The 19,440-nt window shown below is 42.6% G+C and overlaps 1 protein-coding gene across 18 annotated transcripts in view; it reads right to left on the bottom strand.

Annotated features, from left to right (window-relative positions):
* Positions 1–19,440, bottom strand: part of MTMR3 (myotubularin related protein 3) — a 1,044,680-nt gene that overhangs the window by 706,069 nt on the left and 319,171 nt on the right. For all 18 annotated transcript variants that reach the window (XM_069214606.1, XM_069214607.1, XM_069214612.1 and 15 more), the window contains one exon: positions 17,914–18,003. In XM_069214606.1, the coding sequence (XP_069070707.1) occupies positions 17,914–18,003 (90 nt within the window). The remainder of the gene's footprint in view (positions 1–17,913; positions 18,004–19,440) is intronic.

Below are 19,440 nucleotides of genomic sequence, written 5' to 3'. Positions count from 1 at the left end.
ATGTTGTGGTTTCTGTAGGTTGTCCTCGAAACCCTCCCCTAAAAGGTGTTTTGCGAAATGTGCCTCTGCTCTGCGGGGAGTAGAGTGCGCCCATGGCTTTTGCTGTATCAGTGTCTTTCTTGAGTTTATCAATAGCAGTGTCGACTTCCGGCCCAAACAACTGCTGTTCATTAAATGGCATATTTAGCACGGCTTGTTGAATTTCTGGCTTGAAACCTGATGTGCGCAGCCATGCGTGCCTTCTTATTGTTATTGCAGTATTTACTGTCCTTGCAGCCGTATCTGCTGCATCCATTGAAGACCGTATCTGATTATTAGAGATACTTTGTCCTTCTTCCACCACTTGTTGTGCTCTTTTTTTGGAACTCCTTGGGTAAGTGTTCTATCAAATGTTGCATCTCATCCCAGTGAGCTCTATCATATCTTGCCAAAAGTGCTTGTGAATTGGCAATGCGCCATTGGTTTGCTGCTTGTGCTGCAACCCTTTTGCCCGCAGCATCAAATTTGCGACTCTCTTTGTCTGGAGGTGGTGCGTCCCCCGAGGTATGAGAGTTCGCTCACTTACGAGCTGCCCCGACAACTACTGAGTCTGGTGTTAACTGGGTTGTAATATAAACAGGATCTGTTGGCGGTGGCTTGTACTTTTTCTCCACCCTTGGAGTTATGGCTCGGCCTTTAACAGGATCCTGAAAGATTTGTTTTGAATGTTTTAGCATTCCTGGGAGCATAGGTAGTGTTTGGTATTGGCTATGAGTGGAGGATAGCGTGTTAAACAAAAAGTCATCCTCAATTGGTTCGGAATGCAAGGTGACGTTATGGAAAGCAGCTGCCCTTGCGATCACCTGTGTGTAAGATGTACTGTCCTCAGGAGGGGACGGCCTGGCAGGGTACGAGTCTGGGCTGTTGTCCGATACTGGAGCATCGTAAAGGTCCCATGCATCGGGATCATCTTGACTCATGGCAGTATGAGTCGGGGAGTGCATCAGTGGAGGAGTTGCTACTGGTGATGTGTGCACTGATGGTGGTGGAGACGGTGGTGGAGTTGTTTTCTTTGCCACCTTTGCCTGTGGCTCCTTGTCCTTTTTTTGAAAGGCAAGTTTTCTTTTTATTTTAATTGGGGGAAGAGTGGTTATCTTCCCTGTGTCTTGATGAATGTGGAGCCTCCTTTGAGTATAGTCAGGCTCTACAGCTTGAAGTTCCTCTCCAAATCTATGTTTTTGCATTTGGGAGGACAATCCTTGTTCCTCTGTATAGGAACCTGTTTTCGGCTCAGAGGCTGGATGTTTCGGAACCGAAACTTTTTCGGACGTCTTTTTAGGCTCCGAAGAAACCTTTGTAATTTTCAGCGTGGTGGTTTCTCGGTGCTGAATTTGTTCGGTGCCGCTGTCACGGTGCCGAAATTTCTCTGAGCCGATGTCTCGGGTCCGAGATTGCTGTGTGGCGGTATCTCGACCGGAGTCGGATGACTTCGACACCAGCGTGCCCTTTTTCGGTGCCTTGACTCGGTCACCTATTTTTTGGGTTAAGCCATGGCCTGTTGGCGGCGGCGTCCCCTGGGCTTTTGTTGACTTCTCGTGAGTCTTATGTTTCGACGTCTTACTCACGGTTTTCGGCATTTCTTCGGCCTCGAGCTCTTCCGAGTCCGACTCGTGGATAGAGAAAGCTTCCTCTTCCTCCTCAAAAAGCTCTTGTCCTGTCGGCGTCGACACCATCTGCAGTCTTCTGGCTCTTCGGTCTCTTAACGTCTTTCTGGACCGAAACGCTCGACAGGCCTCACAAGTATCTTCCTTGTGCTCTGGGGACAAGCACAAGTTACAGACCAGATGCTGATCCGTATACGGATACTTGTTATGGCATTTTGGACAGAAGCGGAATGGGGTCCGTTCCATCAGCCTTGAAGTCACACGTGGCCGGGCCGACCAGGCCCCGACGGGGGATCGAAAAAAAACCAAAGGGCCACCGGAGCTCTTAAAAATTCAGTGTCGATCTGTTGTAACTAACCCGATACCGAACGCAAACAATACCGACATTTTTTCCGAGATTCTAACTAACTTTCCGACCCGAAACACGGAGCGAAAAGGAACACGTCCGAACCCGATGGCGGAAAAAAAACAATCTAAGATGGAGTCGACGCCCATGCGCAATGGAGTCAAAATGGGAGGAGTCCCTCGGTCTCGTGACTCGAAAAGACTTCTTCGAAGAAAAACAACTTGTAACACTCCGAGCCCAACACCAGATGGCGGGATGTGCACAGCATGTGTATCTGCAGCTACACATGCCATCGAACATATATATATATATATACGCCATCTCTAACCTTCACGCTCTTCGGTCTCTCAGAGTCTTTTTGGAGCAGAAGGATCTGCAGGCCTCGCAAGTATCCTCTCTGTGGTCTGGAGATAGACACGTAGAGATCTGTATCTGCCGGTACCGAGGTGTCGATGATAGATGGTACTCGATCGAAAACAATACCGACGAATTTAGAGAGTTTGTAATATTTTTCCTACTCGGACTGGAGTGAGAAGAAACACGTCCGAACACAATGGCGGAAAGAAAACAATCTAAGATGGAGTCGATGCCAATGCGCAATGGAGCCGAAAAGGAGGAGTCACTCGGTCCCGTGACTCGAAGAAAAACAACTTGTAACACTCTGAGCCCAACACTAGATGGCGATATATGCACAGCATGTGTATCTGCAGCTACACATGCCATCGAACACACACACACTTTTGTTCAACAACACTTGGCAATACACTCCATCAAGATTCCAATATTTGGTATTTATTTAAAAGTTGCAACTTACAGGGGAAGGGTGTAAAGTGGAGAAGAATTGAGTGGTGTAGAGTGGAGTGAAAGTGACAGGGAGTGGTGTAGAGCATAGTGGAGTTGACAGTGTTGCATAGAGTGGAACAGACTGTTGTACAGTCAAGTGATGTAGAGAGGAATGGCATAGAGTCTCACAGTGGATTGGCACAGAGAGGAGTAGAGCAGTGCAGAACAGTGGAGTAGTGTGTTGCAGAATAGAGTGGGGTAAGATAGTGTGGAGTGACAGAGGGAGTTGCGTAGAGTGGACTATCGTCAGAGTTACATAGCGTGTAGTGGTGTGTTGTAGAATGGAGCAGCATAGAGTTGAGTAGAGTGTCAGAGTAGTGTTTAATGGAGTACTAGAGTGAAATGGCATAAAGTACAGTGGTGCAGAGTAGACTGGAGTACAGTGCACTGGTTTTGAGTAAAGTAGCTGAGAGTCCCTTTGTGTAGAGTGCAGTGACGTAGAGTGGTGCAGAGTACATTGCAGTGATATAGAATGGAGTGGTGCAGACTGAAGTAGTGTGGCACAGAGTAGAATGCATTGGTATAGAGTAGATTGTTAAAGAGTGCAGTGGCGTAGAGTGGTGTGGTGTGGCGTAGAGTGCAGAGGTGTTGTGAGAGCAGTACAGAGTGCAGTGGCAGCGAGTAGAGTGATTTAGAGTGCAGAAGCATGGAGTGCAGAGGTGAAGAATAGATTAGAGTGGCATAGAGTGCAGTGATGCAGCGTGGAGTGGAGTAGAGTAGAGAGTTTTGGCTTTGAGTGCATTGGTGTAGAGTGCAGAAGATTAGAGTTGAGTTGGGCAGAGTAGAGTGCAGTGATGCACAGTAGAGTGGCATTTAATGCAGTGTTGTAGAGTGCAGTGGCAAAAATTGCAGTGGCAGAGTGAAGTGGCAGATTAAAGCGGTGCAGGGTAAAGTGGTGCAATGGTGAAGATTGCAGTGGTGCACAGTAGAGTGGGGTAGAATGCACTGCTACTGAGTAGAGTGGTGTAGAGTACAGTAGACAGCCATAGAGTGAAGTGGCATAGAGTGAAGTGGCATAGAGTGCAGTGTCACAGTGCAGTGGTGTACTGTAGATTAGAGTGGATTGATGTAGAATGTATTGGTGTATTGTGCAGTAGAGTGGCATACAGTAGAGTGGTGCAGAGTAGAGTGCAGTGCCCTAGAGTACAGTGTTGCAAAGTATAGTGAAGTACAGTGCAGTGGTGCAGAGTAGATTGGCGTAGAGTGCAGTGCCGTGGAGTGTACTGGTTTTGAGTAAGTGGTGTAGGGTACATTGGTGTAAAGTGCAGCTACATAGAACAGAGTGGCTGAGAGCAGTGGGGTACGATGAAGTGCCATAGATACCACTGGCGTGGAGTGGAGTGGTGCACAGAGTGCAATAGAGTGGAGTAGAGTGCAGAGGTGTAGAGTAGATAGTTTCAGAGCAGAGTGAAGTGGCGTACAGTGTGGTCGCATAGAGTGTAGCAGAGTGCACTGGTGCAAGGCAGATTAGAATGGCTTAGACTGGCATAGAGTGGACTGGCAAAGAGTTCAATGGTGCAGAGTAGAATGGTAAGGAGAAGAGAGGCGTTAAGTGAGGTGAAGGGGTGAAGAGTAGAGTGCAGTGACAGTGTGCAGTGGCTTGGAATTGCAGTGTGGAGTAGTGCAGAGTAGAGTGTAGTGGCGTTGAGTGGTGGGGAGTGGGGTAAAATGGAGTATGCATGGTGTGGTGGCACACTGCCTTTACAGAAAACACATCTTCAATTGAAATGACAATTACACTTGCAAAGACCAAGTTTTACTGATAAACGGGTACAGCACACAAACATTAATGCATGGAAATGTCATCACTTACGAGTACTGACTAGTTTTGATTGTATGAAAATATTTGTTTCCACCACACTTCAGAATTAACAAAAAATGTGCTTCATTTGTGCTTTCCATATTCTGAAATATCTGCACAGTTCATTTACAGACATTTAAATTTTGTTTTGTGCTAGAAAAAAAATAACATTGTACAGCACACCTCTAGGAGCCAGAATGATTGTCACTAAAATCCTATTACTATAAAGTGAAAGAAAGAAAAGTAAATACCAAGCTCCCTGGGAGACATAGCCTGACATTTGACCTCTGCCTTTGAAGGCAGAGCAAATGTGACAAGATAAGAAAGAAATTTAAAGGCCCATATACAGATATTCAGTACTGGTGGAAGAATACAGTAAATAAGGTTTGGTCAAGGGCAGGAACGAACTCTAGCTGGACAGCCTAAAACAAATAAATCCAGCAAATCAAATTTGAGTTACAATCTGCAAGGCCAATGGTAAGCAATGGGCAGGATGCATTCCGACTGAAGCTTTCCGAATGCCCCTAAGATATTGTTAGCAAACCAAACAGCTGCGCTGTCTAGTAGTCTTCGACCTAAACATGACTAATAAGGGGCACTTGAGATTTATAACACAATTTAATAATTGTCATCAACACATTTGCAGAGCACTGAGGAAATACTGAAATGTTCTAAACAGCAACCCTATCTCAACAACTGTATCTATGCATAACCTGAGATAGGTTTTACTATGAGCCTCCAATCTAAAATAAATTCTCTGCACATCTGAATTTGAGGATAAAAGAAAACCAATTGATTTTTTCTCCTTAATAAACTGACAGATTTTTACACCTGTCATGACTTTCCCTCATGATAATTTAGACATAAACTAAAAATCTTTAGACCAGACGCAAGAACTTGGATAAGCCATCAATAAATTGATTAGCTGTAACAGAACAAAAGTGGTGTACATCATACTCTGCACATGCTCCAAAATGTATGTAAGTAGTAATAATATCCCGACTTTCAGAATTCAGAATGGAAGAACATTACCATAACATACATACAATAGACCCAGGACACCCTTTAACTGAACATCATGTGAAATTCCATGAAAGCAAATTCATGTACTTTCTCAACAAACAAAACCCTACACACTCAGAAAAAGTAAACAGAGAACTCAAGATGTGACAATAAGAGACTAAGGCCAGATGTAGCAAAGGGTTTTTCCCATTCTGTGTCAATGGGAAAATGTGTTCGTACATATGGCCCTTAATATATACTACTATTAGATACAGCTCAGAAAGGTGACATCTCTTTGTTTACTTTGGTTCACTAGTGTGTCTACACTTGGACGCCAGTATTGGATACATACGAGACCAACTGTCCTGTGCACAAACCTTCGTAAATATTTTCTTTAGAAATTCCTTTATAGGTCTGGTGTTAGCCAAGACTTATTGAATGTACTACTTAAAGGGGGTTCAACCACCTCTCTTCGGCTAATGGTTTGTTGTTGTCTCATTCACATTTTGGATCCAATCACTACCGTATGCAGCATGAGGCAATGGGTCAGCCTACTTCAAACACTGGCTAACTTCACTTTCAGCACCTGCATTTAGTGCTTTCACAAAGAGCACAACTGCACGAAAAGTAATTCCCCTTACTGCTGGTGTTTTTGCTGTTACTTTATTATTACTTTAGTGTTGCCTTTGTTTGTAGAGCCTGATGTGATGGCAGAACACTCTTTCCCATATGTGAAAACATTGTAGCATTATCAGTTGATAATGTCTCCAGCCGATGGTATTGTAAATCTCTTTTGATGTGCCCTTTATCAATCTTTTTTTTCCCCACACCATACCAGCTGTTCACATGAACTCAGAATACAAGCCAGTGAGGGTGCACTATTGCTGCAACCCTCTCTGTCATTTTTTCTTGCCTTCTTTCTATCCCTCTTTTTCTTTCTTTCTCTTTTCTTCATTCTTTACTTCTTTAAACTCCCTTTCCTTCTTTCCTCTTTCTTTTCATCTTTCATTCCTCTTTCTTTTCTGATTTTCTACCGTCTTTCCTTCTCTCTTTCCTTCTTACTTATTTCTTTCCTTCCTGGCTTCCTTTTTCTTCTTTCTTCCCATATTTCGTTCCTTCTTCTTGCCTCCTTTCATTCTTTTTTCCTTCTTTCTCACCTTGTGTCTTAAAGGCAGTAGGCTGGTAGCCAATGCCAGATCGGCTAGCTTTTCAGGTTGTGTTTCATTCTTTCTCACCTTCTTTCTCAATGCCAAGAGGCTGGCAGCCAATGCCAGAGGGACTGGCTTTAAGTCCTTGTAGCCAAGAACTTTTCATTTTAATAAATGTAGGTGTATGACATAGTTACTTATAGGAGTTTTCAATCAGAATCAATCCATTATTCTGTGGTTGTGTCATTCAATTTTTTTCCACCTAGTCCAGCATCAGGGGGTAATGTGTCAGCCAGGTTCAGCCACTGGTTAACTTCACTATGCGTTACGGCTTGCTGCCCTTTCACAAGGATCACATTCACACATAAAGTAGTTTCCTTCAGTGCCAGAGAGAACTAAGTCAATGTGAGCTTTTTTTTTAGAACCCAAAAACATTTTTGCCTTTAGTAATGTTTTTTTAGACTGATGAGAGTTTGGCAGTCCAAATAATAAAGGTTTCCAAAGCCATGACAGAACAAAACAAAAATTGCCAAAAGGCTTGTGGACAATGCCAGATCTACTAGCTTTGCCAATGCTTATTTGATGTGTTTATGCGTCAATATTTTCCAGCCTTCGAAAGGCACCAGGCCTGCACCCACAATGAGGCAAAACACATGTTGACTTGTTGTCTCTTGATGTTGAAGAACTAGGAATAAAATAATGTTACCTCGAATTGGATCTAACAATTCTTTAGTAGTTGGATGAATGTCTCTATACACATTAGATAAATGTCTTCTCTTTCAAATGCTCTCTCTCTCTCTATATATATATATGGAAAATGTCACTTACCCAATGTACATCTGTTCGTGGCATGAGACGCTGCAGATTCACATGCTGTGCATTATCCTGCCATCTAGTGTTGGGCTTGGAGTGTTATAAGTTGTTTTTCTTCGAAGAAGTCTTTACGAGTCACGAGACCGAGGGACTCCTCCCTTTCGGCTCCATTGCGCATGGGCGTCGACTCCATCTTAGATTGTTTTCCCCGCAGAGGGTGAGGTAGGAGTTGTGTATATTGTACAGGTGCCCATGCAATGGAGTAAGTATGTATGTACATAATGTGTCTAAAAAATAGTATATATTTACAAATTTCATCCAACTTATTACGGCTACAGGCTCCCGGGGAGGCGGGAGGGCGCATGTGAATCTGCAGCGTCTCATGCCACAAACAGATGTACACTGGGTAAGTGACATTTTCCGTTCAATGGCATGTGTAGCTGCAGATACACATGCTGTGCATAGACTAATAAGCAGTTATCTCCCCAAAAGCGGTGGCTTAGCCTGTAGGAGTTGAAGTTGTCTGAAATACTGTTCGTAATACAGCCTGTCCTACTGTGGCTTGTTGTGATGTTAACACATCTACACAGTAATGTTTTGTGAATGTATGAGGCGTAGACCATGTGGCTGCCTTACAGATTTCTGTCATAGGTATATTTCCTAGAAAGGCCATTGTGGTGCCTTTCTTCCAAGTGGAGTGCGCCTTTGGCGTAATAGGTAGGTCTCTTTTTGCTTTAATATAGCAGGTCTGAATACATTTCACTATCCATCTGGCAATGCCTTGTTTGGATATTGGATTTCCTGCATGAGGTTTTTGGAAGGCTAAAACAATTGTTTTGTTTTGCGAAACTGTTTTGTTCTATCAATGTAATACATTAGTGCTCTTTTAATGTCTAACGTGTGTAAGGCTCTTTCAGCTACTGAGTCTGGTTGTGGAAAAAAGACTGGGAGTTCCACTGTTTGGTTTAGGTGGAATGGTGATATAACTTTTGGTAAGAATTTGGGATTTGTACGGAGAACCACTTTATGTTTATGTATTTGTATAAAGGCTTCTTGGATAGTAATTGCTTGTATTTCACGTACACTTCTAAGAGATGTGATAGCTATTAGGAAGGCTACTTTCCAGGTATTGCATCTCACAAGAGTGCATGGGTTCACATTGTGGACCCATGAGTCGTGTTACTACAATATTGAGATTCCACGAGGGAACCGGTGGTGTTCTCAGGGGTATGATTCTTTTTAAACCCTACATAAATGCTTTGATGACTGGGATTCTAAATAGTGATGTTGAATGTGTAATCTGCAGGTAGGCAGATATTGCTGTGAGATGTATTTTAATAGAAGAAAATGCTAGTTTAGATTTTTGTAAGTGTAATAAGTAGCCTACAATGTTTTTGGCGGAAGCATGTAGTGGTTGAATTTGATTATTATGGCAGTAATAAACAAATCTTTGCCATTTGTTTGCGTAACAATGTCTTGTAGTAGGTTTTCTAGCTTGTTTATTGACCTCCATACATTCTTATGTAAGGTCTAAATGTCCAAATTATAAGACTTCAGGAGCCAGATTGCTAGATTGAGCGATGCTGGATTCGGGTGTCTGATCTGTTGTTTGTGTTGAGTTAACAGATCTGGTCTGTTTGGTAGTTTGATATGAGGTACTACCGACAGGTCCAGTAGTGTTGTATACCATGGCGGACGGGCCCAGGTTGGTGCTATTAATATTAGTTTGAGTTTGTTTTGACTCAATTTGTTTATTAGATAAGGAAGGAGAGGGGGAAAAGCGTAAGCAAATATCCCTGACCAACTCATCCATAACGCATTGCTCTTGGACTGAGGGTGTGGATACCTGGACGCAAAGTTTTAGCATTTTGCGTTTTCTTTTGTTGCGAATAGGTCTATTTGTGGTGTTCCCCAGCGTCGAAAGTAAGTTTGTAGTATCTAGGGATGAATTTCCCATTCGTGTGTTTGTTGGTGATCTCGACTGAGATTGTCGGCTAACTGGTTTTGAATCCCTGGGATGTACTGTGCTATTAAGCGAATGTGATTGTGAATCGCCCAGTGCCAAATCTTTTGTGCTAAGAGACACAGTTGTGATGAGTGTGTCCCTCCCTGTTTGTTTAGGTAATACATTGTTGTCATGTGGTCTGTTTTGACAAGAATGTGTTTGTGGGCTATTAGCGGTTGAAATGCTTTCAATGCTAGAAACACTGCTAACAGTTCTAAATGATTGATATGCAGTTGCTTTTGTTGAACGTCCCATTGTCCCTGTATACTGTGCTGTTTGAGGTGTGCTCCGCACCCCATCATGGAAGCATCTGTTGTGATCACGTATTGAGGCACTGGGTCTTGGAATGGCCGCCCTTGGTTTAAATTTATAGGATTCCACCATTGAAGTGAGAGGTGTGTTTGGCGGTCTATCAACACTAGATCTTGAAGTTGACCCTGTGCTTGTGTCCATTGTGTTGCTAGGCACTGTTGTAAGGGCCGCATGTGTAGTCTTGCGGTCGGGACAATGGCTATGCATGAAGACATCATGCCTAGGAGTTTCATTACAAACCTCACTTGATAATGTTGGTTTGGGTACATGTTTAATATCACATTTTGGAAGGCTTGTACCCTTTGTGGACTTGGAGTGGCAATCCCCTTTTCTGTGTTGATTGTTGCTCCTAAGAATTGTTGTATTTGACACGGTTGTAGATGTGATTTTTGTAGTTTAGAGAGAACCCTAGTTTGTGTAGGGTTTCTATAACGTATTTTGTGTGTAGAATACACTGTTGCTGAGTGCTGGTTTTTATTAACCAATCGTCTAAGTAAGGGAATACGTGCATGTGCTGTCTCTTGATGTGAGCTGGTACTACTGTGAGGCATTTTGTGAATACCCTTGTGGCTGTTATTATGTCAAATGGCAATACTTTGAATTGGTAATGCACGTCTTGGATTACAAACCTTAAGAATTTCCTGTGTGAAGGATGTATGGGTATGTGGAAATAGGCATCCTTGAGATCTAATGTTGACATGTAGTCCTGTTGTTTGAGCAAGGGAATCACGTCTTGAAGTGTCACCATGTGAAAGTGATCTGATTTGATGTAAAGAATTAGTGTTCTGAGGTCTAATATGGGTCTCAGTGTTTTGTCTTTCTTTGGAATTAGGAAATACAGGGAGTATACACCTGTTCCTTTTTGATGATTTGGTACTAGTTTTATTGCTTGTTTTTGTAACAATGCTTGGACTTCTAGTTGTAACAGGTCTAAGTGTTGTTTGGACATATTGTGTGCTCTTGGAGGCACATCTGGTGGCAAATGTAGGAATTCTATGCAATAACCATGTTGGATGATGGCTAGGACCCACGCGTCCGTAGTTATGTGTTCCCAGTTGTGGTAATATTCTGTAAGTCTCCCCCCCCACTGGTGTTGCGTGGTGGGGGTTTGTGACATTGAAGTCACTGTTTCGTTTGTGGGGTTTTTGGGCTCTGGAATTTCCCTCTTGGTTTAGGGAACTGTCCACCCCTATATTGTCCTCGAAACCCTCCTCTCTGATAATGGCCCTGATATGTGGGTCTGACTTGTGAGGTGGAAGGCTCTGTGGTTTGGGCACGAAACCCCCCCTCTAAAGTGCAGCTTCCTAAAAGTGCCTCTGCTATGTGGGGAGTAAAGCGTGCCCATGGCTTTGGCCGTGTCCATGCCTTTTTTCAGTTTTTCTATTGCCGTATCCACCTCCGGCCCAAATAATTGTTGTTCGTTGAAAGGCATATTCAGCACAGCCTGCTGAATTTCTGGCTTGAATCCGGAGGTCCGTAGCCATGCGTGTCTCCGAATGGTTACCGCCGTGTTTACTGTCCTGGACGCCGTGTCTGCTGAGTCCATAGCCGACCTTATTTGGTTGTTGGAGATAGTTTGGCCCTCCTCGACAACCTGTTGGGCACGTTTCTGGAACTCTTTGGGAAGGTGTTGAATGAGATGTTGCATGTCATCCCAATGTGCCCTGTCATATCTTGCCAGTAGAGCTTGAGAATTGGCAATTCGCCATTGATTGGCTGCCTGTGCTGCCACCCTCTTGCCTGCTGCATCGAACTTCTGACTTTCTTTGTCGGGCGGTGGGGCGTCTCCAGAAGTTTGTGAGTTTGCCCTTTTCCGGGCTGCTCCTACTACCACTGAATCAGGAGTTAACTGTTGTGTAATGTACACAGGGTCCGTAGGGGGAGGTTATATTTCTTCTCTACCCTAGGCGTGATGGCTCTGCCTTTGACTGGGTCCTGAAACACCTGTTTGGCATGTTTTAACATGCCTGGCAGCATTGGCAAGCTTTGGTATTGGCTGTGCATAGATGACAGGGTGTTGAACAAAAAGTCATCTTCTATGGGCTCTGCATGCAATGCTACATTATGAAATGTAGCTGCCCTGGAAACTACCTGCATGTAAGCAGTACTGTCCTCAGGTGGTGAAGGGCTTGCCGGGTAGCAATCAGGACTATTGTCTGAGACCGATGCATCATACAAATCCCATGCATCCGGGTCATCTTGGCTCATCCCTGTGTGTGTTGTTGACTGCATCATTGGGGGTGTTGCTACCGGGGACAGATGTGGCGAACGCGCTGGCGATTGTTGTGGCAAAAACTGTGGTGGTGTTTTTTCTTTAGCCACTTTCGCTTTTGGCTGCATTTCCGCCTCTTAGAATGGGAGCTTCCGCTTCATCTTTATTGGAGGAAGAGTTCTGATTCTCCCCGTGTCTTTTTGTATATGGAGCCTCCTCTGGGTATGGTCTGGCTCTCCCATGCCCAGTTCTTGTTCAAATCTGTGACCTTGTAATTGTGTGGAAAGTCCTTGTTCCTCTGTATAGGAGTTTTGTTTCGGCTCCGAGGCTGCATGTTTCTGCACCAAAATCTTTGACAGTCTTTTTCGGCTCCGAGGAAACCTTTTTGACTTTTGGGGTGCCAAACTCTCGGTGCTGAGTCTGGTCGGAGCCGGTATCTCGACCGGAGTCGGATGTCTTCGGCTGCTGGGAGGTCTTTTTTGGTGCCAATGTTTGGTCACCGTGTTTTCGGGTTAAGCCATGGCCTGTTGGCAGTGGTGTCCCCTTGGCCTTCATTATTTTGGCGTGAGTTTTCCACGGGGCTGGTTTACTCACGGTTTGTTGCGTCTTCGGCTGTTCACTCTTGGACTCGTCAGAGTCCGAATCTTGAATGGAGAATCTCTCCTCTTCTTCGACGTCGATGTGCCCGGTCGGTGTCGACACCATCTGGAGCCGTCGAGCTCTTCGATCCAGCAGTGTTTTTTTGGATCAAAATGCCCGGCAGGTCTCGCAAGTATCCTCTTTGTCTCCCAAATACAAACACAGATTACAGACCAAGTGTTGGTCTGTATAAGGATACTTTGCGTGGCAGTTGGGGCAGAAGCGGAAGGGGGTCCGGTCCATGAGGTTTGAAGATGGACGCGGTCGGGCCGACCAGGCCCCACCGAGGAGTGTAAGCCCCGAAGGGCTGCCGAAGCGCTTCTTTCTTCGGTGTCGATGTGCTAGCACTAACCCGGTACCGAGCGCAAACAATACAGTCCAATTTTCCGATAGCTAACTAACTTTTCCGAACCGAAATACGGAGCGAAGAGGAACACGTCCGAACCCGTTGGTGGAAAGAAAACAATCTAAGATGGAGTCGACGCCCATGCGCAATGGAGCCGAAAGGGAGAAGTCCCTTGGTCTCGTGACTCGAAAAGACTTCTTCGAAGAAAAACAACTTGTAACACTCCGAGCCCAACACTAGATGGCAGGATAATGCACAGCATGTGTATCTGCAGCTACACATGCCATCGAACATATATATATATATATATATATATTAACAGACACATACATCACTTGTGATAATTACCTTCTTAATTTTGTGTAAAAGTATCCTGAACCTTAAAGTAAGCTTGCATACATTACAGTGTGAGGGGTCATGCCCTCAAGCTGGTACGCACACACTCCTTAAAATACTAATTAAATACAGCAATACTCGATTACTTAGATCTGAAGATCCCTTTTCTACCTACTGCCGTCAGGAAATTATTCTGGTCCTGCACCAAATGCAGTTTTATGTTGTGCTGCTGGGTGGCTCTTTATATCACTGTGTGATAGTTGATAATGGTGTCAAGTGAAGAGGCTTTATAGGATAGAACTCTATGTTTGGATTGTCATGAGGATCAAAACTGTAGTACTCCCAGAGGCTGACCCTATCTACAGGTGCTAAAAGCTTGTTATATGGGTCCCTTGGGTAATACAGACTGCCAGGATCTGAAAGGCACTGCGAAGATTCCTGTTGGGACTGCAGAGGTATATGTGGGTGGGTGGTGTAGGTGATGGAGTCAAGTACTTGGGGGGCTGGAAAGAGAGGTGATGAACTTGCTGCCCTGTGTTTAGCACTTTTGGGGGCATGTGTACGGGATTCGAAGGGCACCTCTCAAAAGCTTGCCTATACTTTTTGGGGATGCAAAAGGAAAGGATGTGTATAAACTCCGGAGGCCTGGTAAGGATTTTCCCAATAACTGGGTGAATAAAGATCTTTCTTGCTCTGGAGAAGAGGACCTCAGGTAGTTGCAGAACAGTGAATGCACCTATGGTGTCAGATCTCGACATCGAGGGAGCCTTTTAGGTTGGATTCAAAGCCATCCGGGCCCGTACTTTCAGCATTGAGGAGGTGCTCAAGGCAGAGACCGGACAGCCTGCAGCTCTTGTAGCTTGACTTAAGGGTTCAATGCCCGAATACCATTGGGGAGGTGCTCTTTCCCACTGAGGGGTGCTCCTTGGAGTGAGTTAACAACTAACCTCTTTTGTGCCTACAACACAAGTTGGGCCCTAGGAGTCATTCTGACTCTCCAACTAGAGGAAATATGAGGCAGATGCTCACAGACTTCATCTTCAACGAAGAAAGGCCTCTGAAGACATCAGTTCAGCACCCCCCCCACCAAAAAATAAATCTGGCAGCTGGAATGCCCTAAAGATGTCCTTATGCCAGTGGAGGAACCTGCCTGCTCCTCCTCCGGCTTGAGGACATTTTCATTCCAAAAGAGGTTGGGGTCTCTGGCGATGTCCAGCGCAGAACTTTTTCAGGTGCCCAACACCTTTATTTGTGGTACCGGAGTGTTTTCTTGCACCTAAAGACAAAACCAACATCACAAGAGGACTCATCATGCCACGTAGACAAGGAAAGCTTATGTATGTCATGTTGGTACTACCAGGGGTACTTGGGGTTGCAGAATGAGAAGAATGTAGGGGTATGTTCTATAACCTTTCCCTAAAGTCATTCTCGGAGATATGATCAGAGATAATAAGAGTAAACAACAAACTTGAGGCCCCAGCTAAAGTGCCTCAAGGCTCATCAGTCAACATGTATGGAGAGAATAACTTAGGCATTGTGGAAATTCTTTGGCGGGCACTGGAGATGTGGTGTTCTTCATAAATTACGAAGCTCAAAGGGCTGGCTTTGAAGAGTTCCAACTCTTTGGCAGAAGAATCAATCTGAGATGGCGCCATGCACTGTGGACTAAGGGAGGTGTTGACACTCTAGAAACATGTTGCAAACATATATACATATATATATATATCTATACACACACACACAGAGCAACCACACACTCTGTGATTTTTTTTTATATATATATATATATATATATATATATATATATATATATATATATATATATATATATATATATATATATATATATATATAAAAAAAATATGACTCACAGAATCACCGGTCCAGATGGCAGCAGTGTGTGGTCAGTTTGAGGTCCAATCAAATCCATAAAGCAGGTTTTTCACAGGGCAAGGGAAAATGCGCACTCCATAATGCTTGCCATAGATTTATTGGCTGATATATCACCATGGAAGGCATAGGCAACACCCAACGTCTTTCAGCCATCTAGCCGCCTTGGTCACAGGATTGTCTAAACACGTTGGGTGCTGCATGTGCCTTGCATGCACTTTTCCATGGTGATATATCAGCCAATAAAACTTTGGCAAGCAATAATGAGTGCACATTTTTCCTTGCCTCATTTTCCATTGAAAAAGATTTTTTGACTTGCCTTTATTTTCAGCATTAACTGACGAATGTTCACAAAATTTTCCCCAAAAAGTGTGCCAAAGAATCTTGTGCATGGGAAGTTTCAGGGTGATCTGTCAAGTGGGGGCCAAGAAAAAGTGAATTTCCCATGTTAATTCCCACAGGAGCTTTGACCAAGACTAAAGCCTTAACCACTGGACGGAATTAGTCCAAATTTGGCAGAAAGGTAGCTTTTGGGACACAGATTACGCTTTTTGCAATTTGGTGTAAATTCGTTCAGTAGTTTATAAAAATTAAAAGAAAACCAAATTTATATATCGAGAGGCGCGAAGACTTCACGAATCCTCCCGATCTTGTGCAAAGATCTGATGGGCTGCCAACACTTCAACAAGGAAGTGTTAGTGGCCATCTTAGGATTCGGCTTGAGCCAAGTCCCAAAAAAAAAGAAATTATGTATAGTAATTAAAATTCCATCACCTTAAAAAAACATAGAAATTCACTGGGAAAAGAAGCTTACAGGGATGTTATAGTTAGGAAACAGAATTAAAAAACCATAGAAATTCACTTAAAAAACTAAGATTACAGGGATGTTCTAGTTAGGTTCTGAATTTATTCCCACAAAACAATAGAAATTCAGCAGTTATAATTATATTTATTTAAATTAAGTATAACGCGCACCCTAAGGTAACTATAGCTCCCACCCTCGCCATGCACTGCTTATCACTCATGACAAATTTTATAACGTCAATAAAAATATCAAGGAAACATTAGCAGTCAAATAATTACTGAAAAAAAAACTGCATGGCGGGGGAACAAGTTATAGTTACCTTAGGGTGTGAGATATAGCTACTTGAAATAATTCTTAACTACAGCTATTGAATTCCTATGGTTTTGTGCGAATACATTCAGATCCTAGTTATAACATCTCTATAATCTTTGGTTTTTAAGTGAATTGTATGTATATGAAAAATAGGCATAACTGGCTTTTCTAATTTTATAAATAATGTGCTTAATAAAAACAATGAATTCAATTTTTTAACTTAGTTTTACAAATATTTAAATGAAATCTAGAATCTTTACATGTTTACTACAAATTAAAAATGTCAGTGAATATTAACACTTACCATGTATAATTTACATTAATATATTTACATTGCATAACTATTTAATAAACATTTAATTTGCGGAGGTAATGTGCTGCAATATTTTATTTAATTCCAAGTTAATATCTGGTAGTTTACATTCGTAGCATATCTTACATTAAAATATATCTAAATTAAAAATAACAATTACATTTATCAAATCCCTCACATAGTGAGAGCTCCACCCCAGCAGCAGAGATCTCCACCAACAGGAGAATATTTACAAGTAGTAACTTTACATTAAATTCTATAGCAGGAAACTACTTCCTCGTTTGAGGCAATGGGGACACTAAGTGCAAATATTCACTCAAACACTGTAACAAAAAAGTGGATAGTTACACTAAGGTTTTGGAGTAGATCTATAGGTGAGTAAATCTACAGATTTATATTTACCTTTGTAAATCGGACACTTCAGAGTGCTCTGTTTTAAATCTATAAAACATGGTTCTAATTCCATACCTAAATTGCTTCAAACATTAAAAGGGACTTTGGTTCTTCTATAAAAGACACGTTTGTCTCATTTCTTAACACAAATCACTAAGCTTCCCTTCATGTGCTAGGCTCCTGTCAGGTGTTCCCATATGCACAATTTTATATTGTGTGGCTGCACAATTCTATATTATGTGGCTGTGTTTCCTTGCCCACATAACATTGACAGCTAGTTCTGTCATTAAACAATTTCAAGTGTTGGTAATCAACCACACACCTCATCCACCATTCAAGAAATAGCAGGAAAAGAGCATGCTGCAACTAAGCACTCTATTATTGACACATAATTGTTCTTATTGGACCACAATTACACTTGCATTACCGGTTCCATTCTTCACTGGGAAATGTGGCTTCCACAGCAGTGTTTTCCTTATTGCTGTTAATTTTTTTTTTTTTTAAAGACAAAAGCCTACTGTTCACTGTCTCTTTAATATAAACAAGACATTTCTTTACGTTCACTAGAGAAAGCTCTTGTCACAAAAGGACCGTGCCAAAAGATGCACGTAATAGTGAGTGATTGACACCTTTTCACATACAAACGCCAAAGAAGACCTGTAAGAGACCTGACTGAAAAACACTCTACTCATGAAGTAATGCTGTGGCCTACCGAACGGAGCTTGCCTTCTGCCACTTTTTTTTTTATCTTTACCTGTAGGTCCTCCTCATCACGGATCAATTGTTTCCTGGGGAAGATCTGGTTGGCTTGAATGCATTCCAGGCTCTGCTGGCCCTCTTCTTCCTAAAGAAAAACAAATGTAATTATAGGTAGCCGTACTAACTAGTGAGGTACATCTCCTTGTTCTTTCATCTATTCATGAACGTTCCCCAAAGTCATCAAATATAGCCCCAGCTATGTAAGGGCATGACTGAAGTACAGTGTGCACATGACACATTTCTGTGCACTGTCTGAATTAATTTGTCCACTCTTAGTCATGTTTCAGATAAGATCCAGCATAGTGCTCATAAACGTAAGGCAAATCAACAGGCCCCCACCTTGAAATTCGTTTTAGCATAAGCACAAAGCTAAGTAAGGAAGCTAGATCTACACATCAGGTTAGGGATTCACCTATGCCCATATAATATTACTGCCACCATCCACTTTCACAGCACATGTTCATATCCAAGCAGGCGTCTGTTCACACACATCAGGTTGGTTGAAAGCATTGGTTACATCTTTTTATGACACCTATATGCAAGTCTTTAGATCATGCCGAATTAAACCAATTAATTTTCAACTGAGCAATCAAATCAGCTCACTTCTTCCACACAAATGAAGTTGAGGTCTTACATTAGCAACCCATTCTATTTATAGAAGCTGAGGCATGCATAAATATCTTTACAGGAATTTACCTAAATGTATTACTGAATGAGTAGCAGATATAACACCAGCTGTGAAGGACAGCACCATTTGTTGCCATGTGTTTTCAATGCAGTTACGTATTTTTTGTATGCCAGCCTATTGTACACTAAAATGAATAACATATAAAAGCTAAAATTAAACCAAACAACAAAAACAACTGAGGCATTATTCCTGGCCAAGAATCCCAACTCCAAAAATGCTGGCTAGCGAATGCCAATCTATTTTTCGAGGAAGATCATTGAGTTAACCAGGCTTGTAACATCTTTGAGCTCGCTTCAATGCACTCTATTGACAACTGACATCTTTCACACACCCACAGACATAATCACATTTCTTACTCTTGAAACATCTGTGGCAAACAATAAGAACATATTTTAAATCATAATTCCAAACCATTCGATTAGGTCCTCCAATGGTCCGCTCTAATTCAAGGCAGGAAATGCATGAGCACACATTACACAACACATAACAAGTGTCCACACAACAACAGAACAGCAACAGCTAAGGAGAAATGGGCTGCAGTTCCCCCAGAATCACAAAACTCAACATAAACGTAATGGTATTCAAGGACAAAGAAAGCATTACATAAAGATCTATTTACATTTACATCTGCCCCTCAGTTCAGTTAGGACAGTATTGGCTGCTGTCCCAGAATGAAGATAATCATTATTAATGACGTGTAATGGATATTGGAGCACTTATAATTAATGATAAACAAGGATTCATTTCAACCCAATATTACTGCAGAGGGCATTATTACAAAAATTAAAGTACTTAATTAAAACCAGTTAACCCCTTGTATTCAGGGATACAGCA

The sequence above is a fragment of the Pleurodeles waltl genome, chromosome 11, assembly GCF_031143425.1.
Source record: "Pleurodeles waltl isolate 20211129_DDA chromosome 11, aPleWal1.hap1.20221129, whole genome shotgun sequence".
NCBI classification, from domain to species: Eukaryota; Metazoa; Chordata; class Amphibia; order Caudata; family Salamandridae; genus Pleurodeles; species Pleurodeles waltl.
This window is presented reverse-complemented; position numbering and strand designations above follow the sequence as displayed.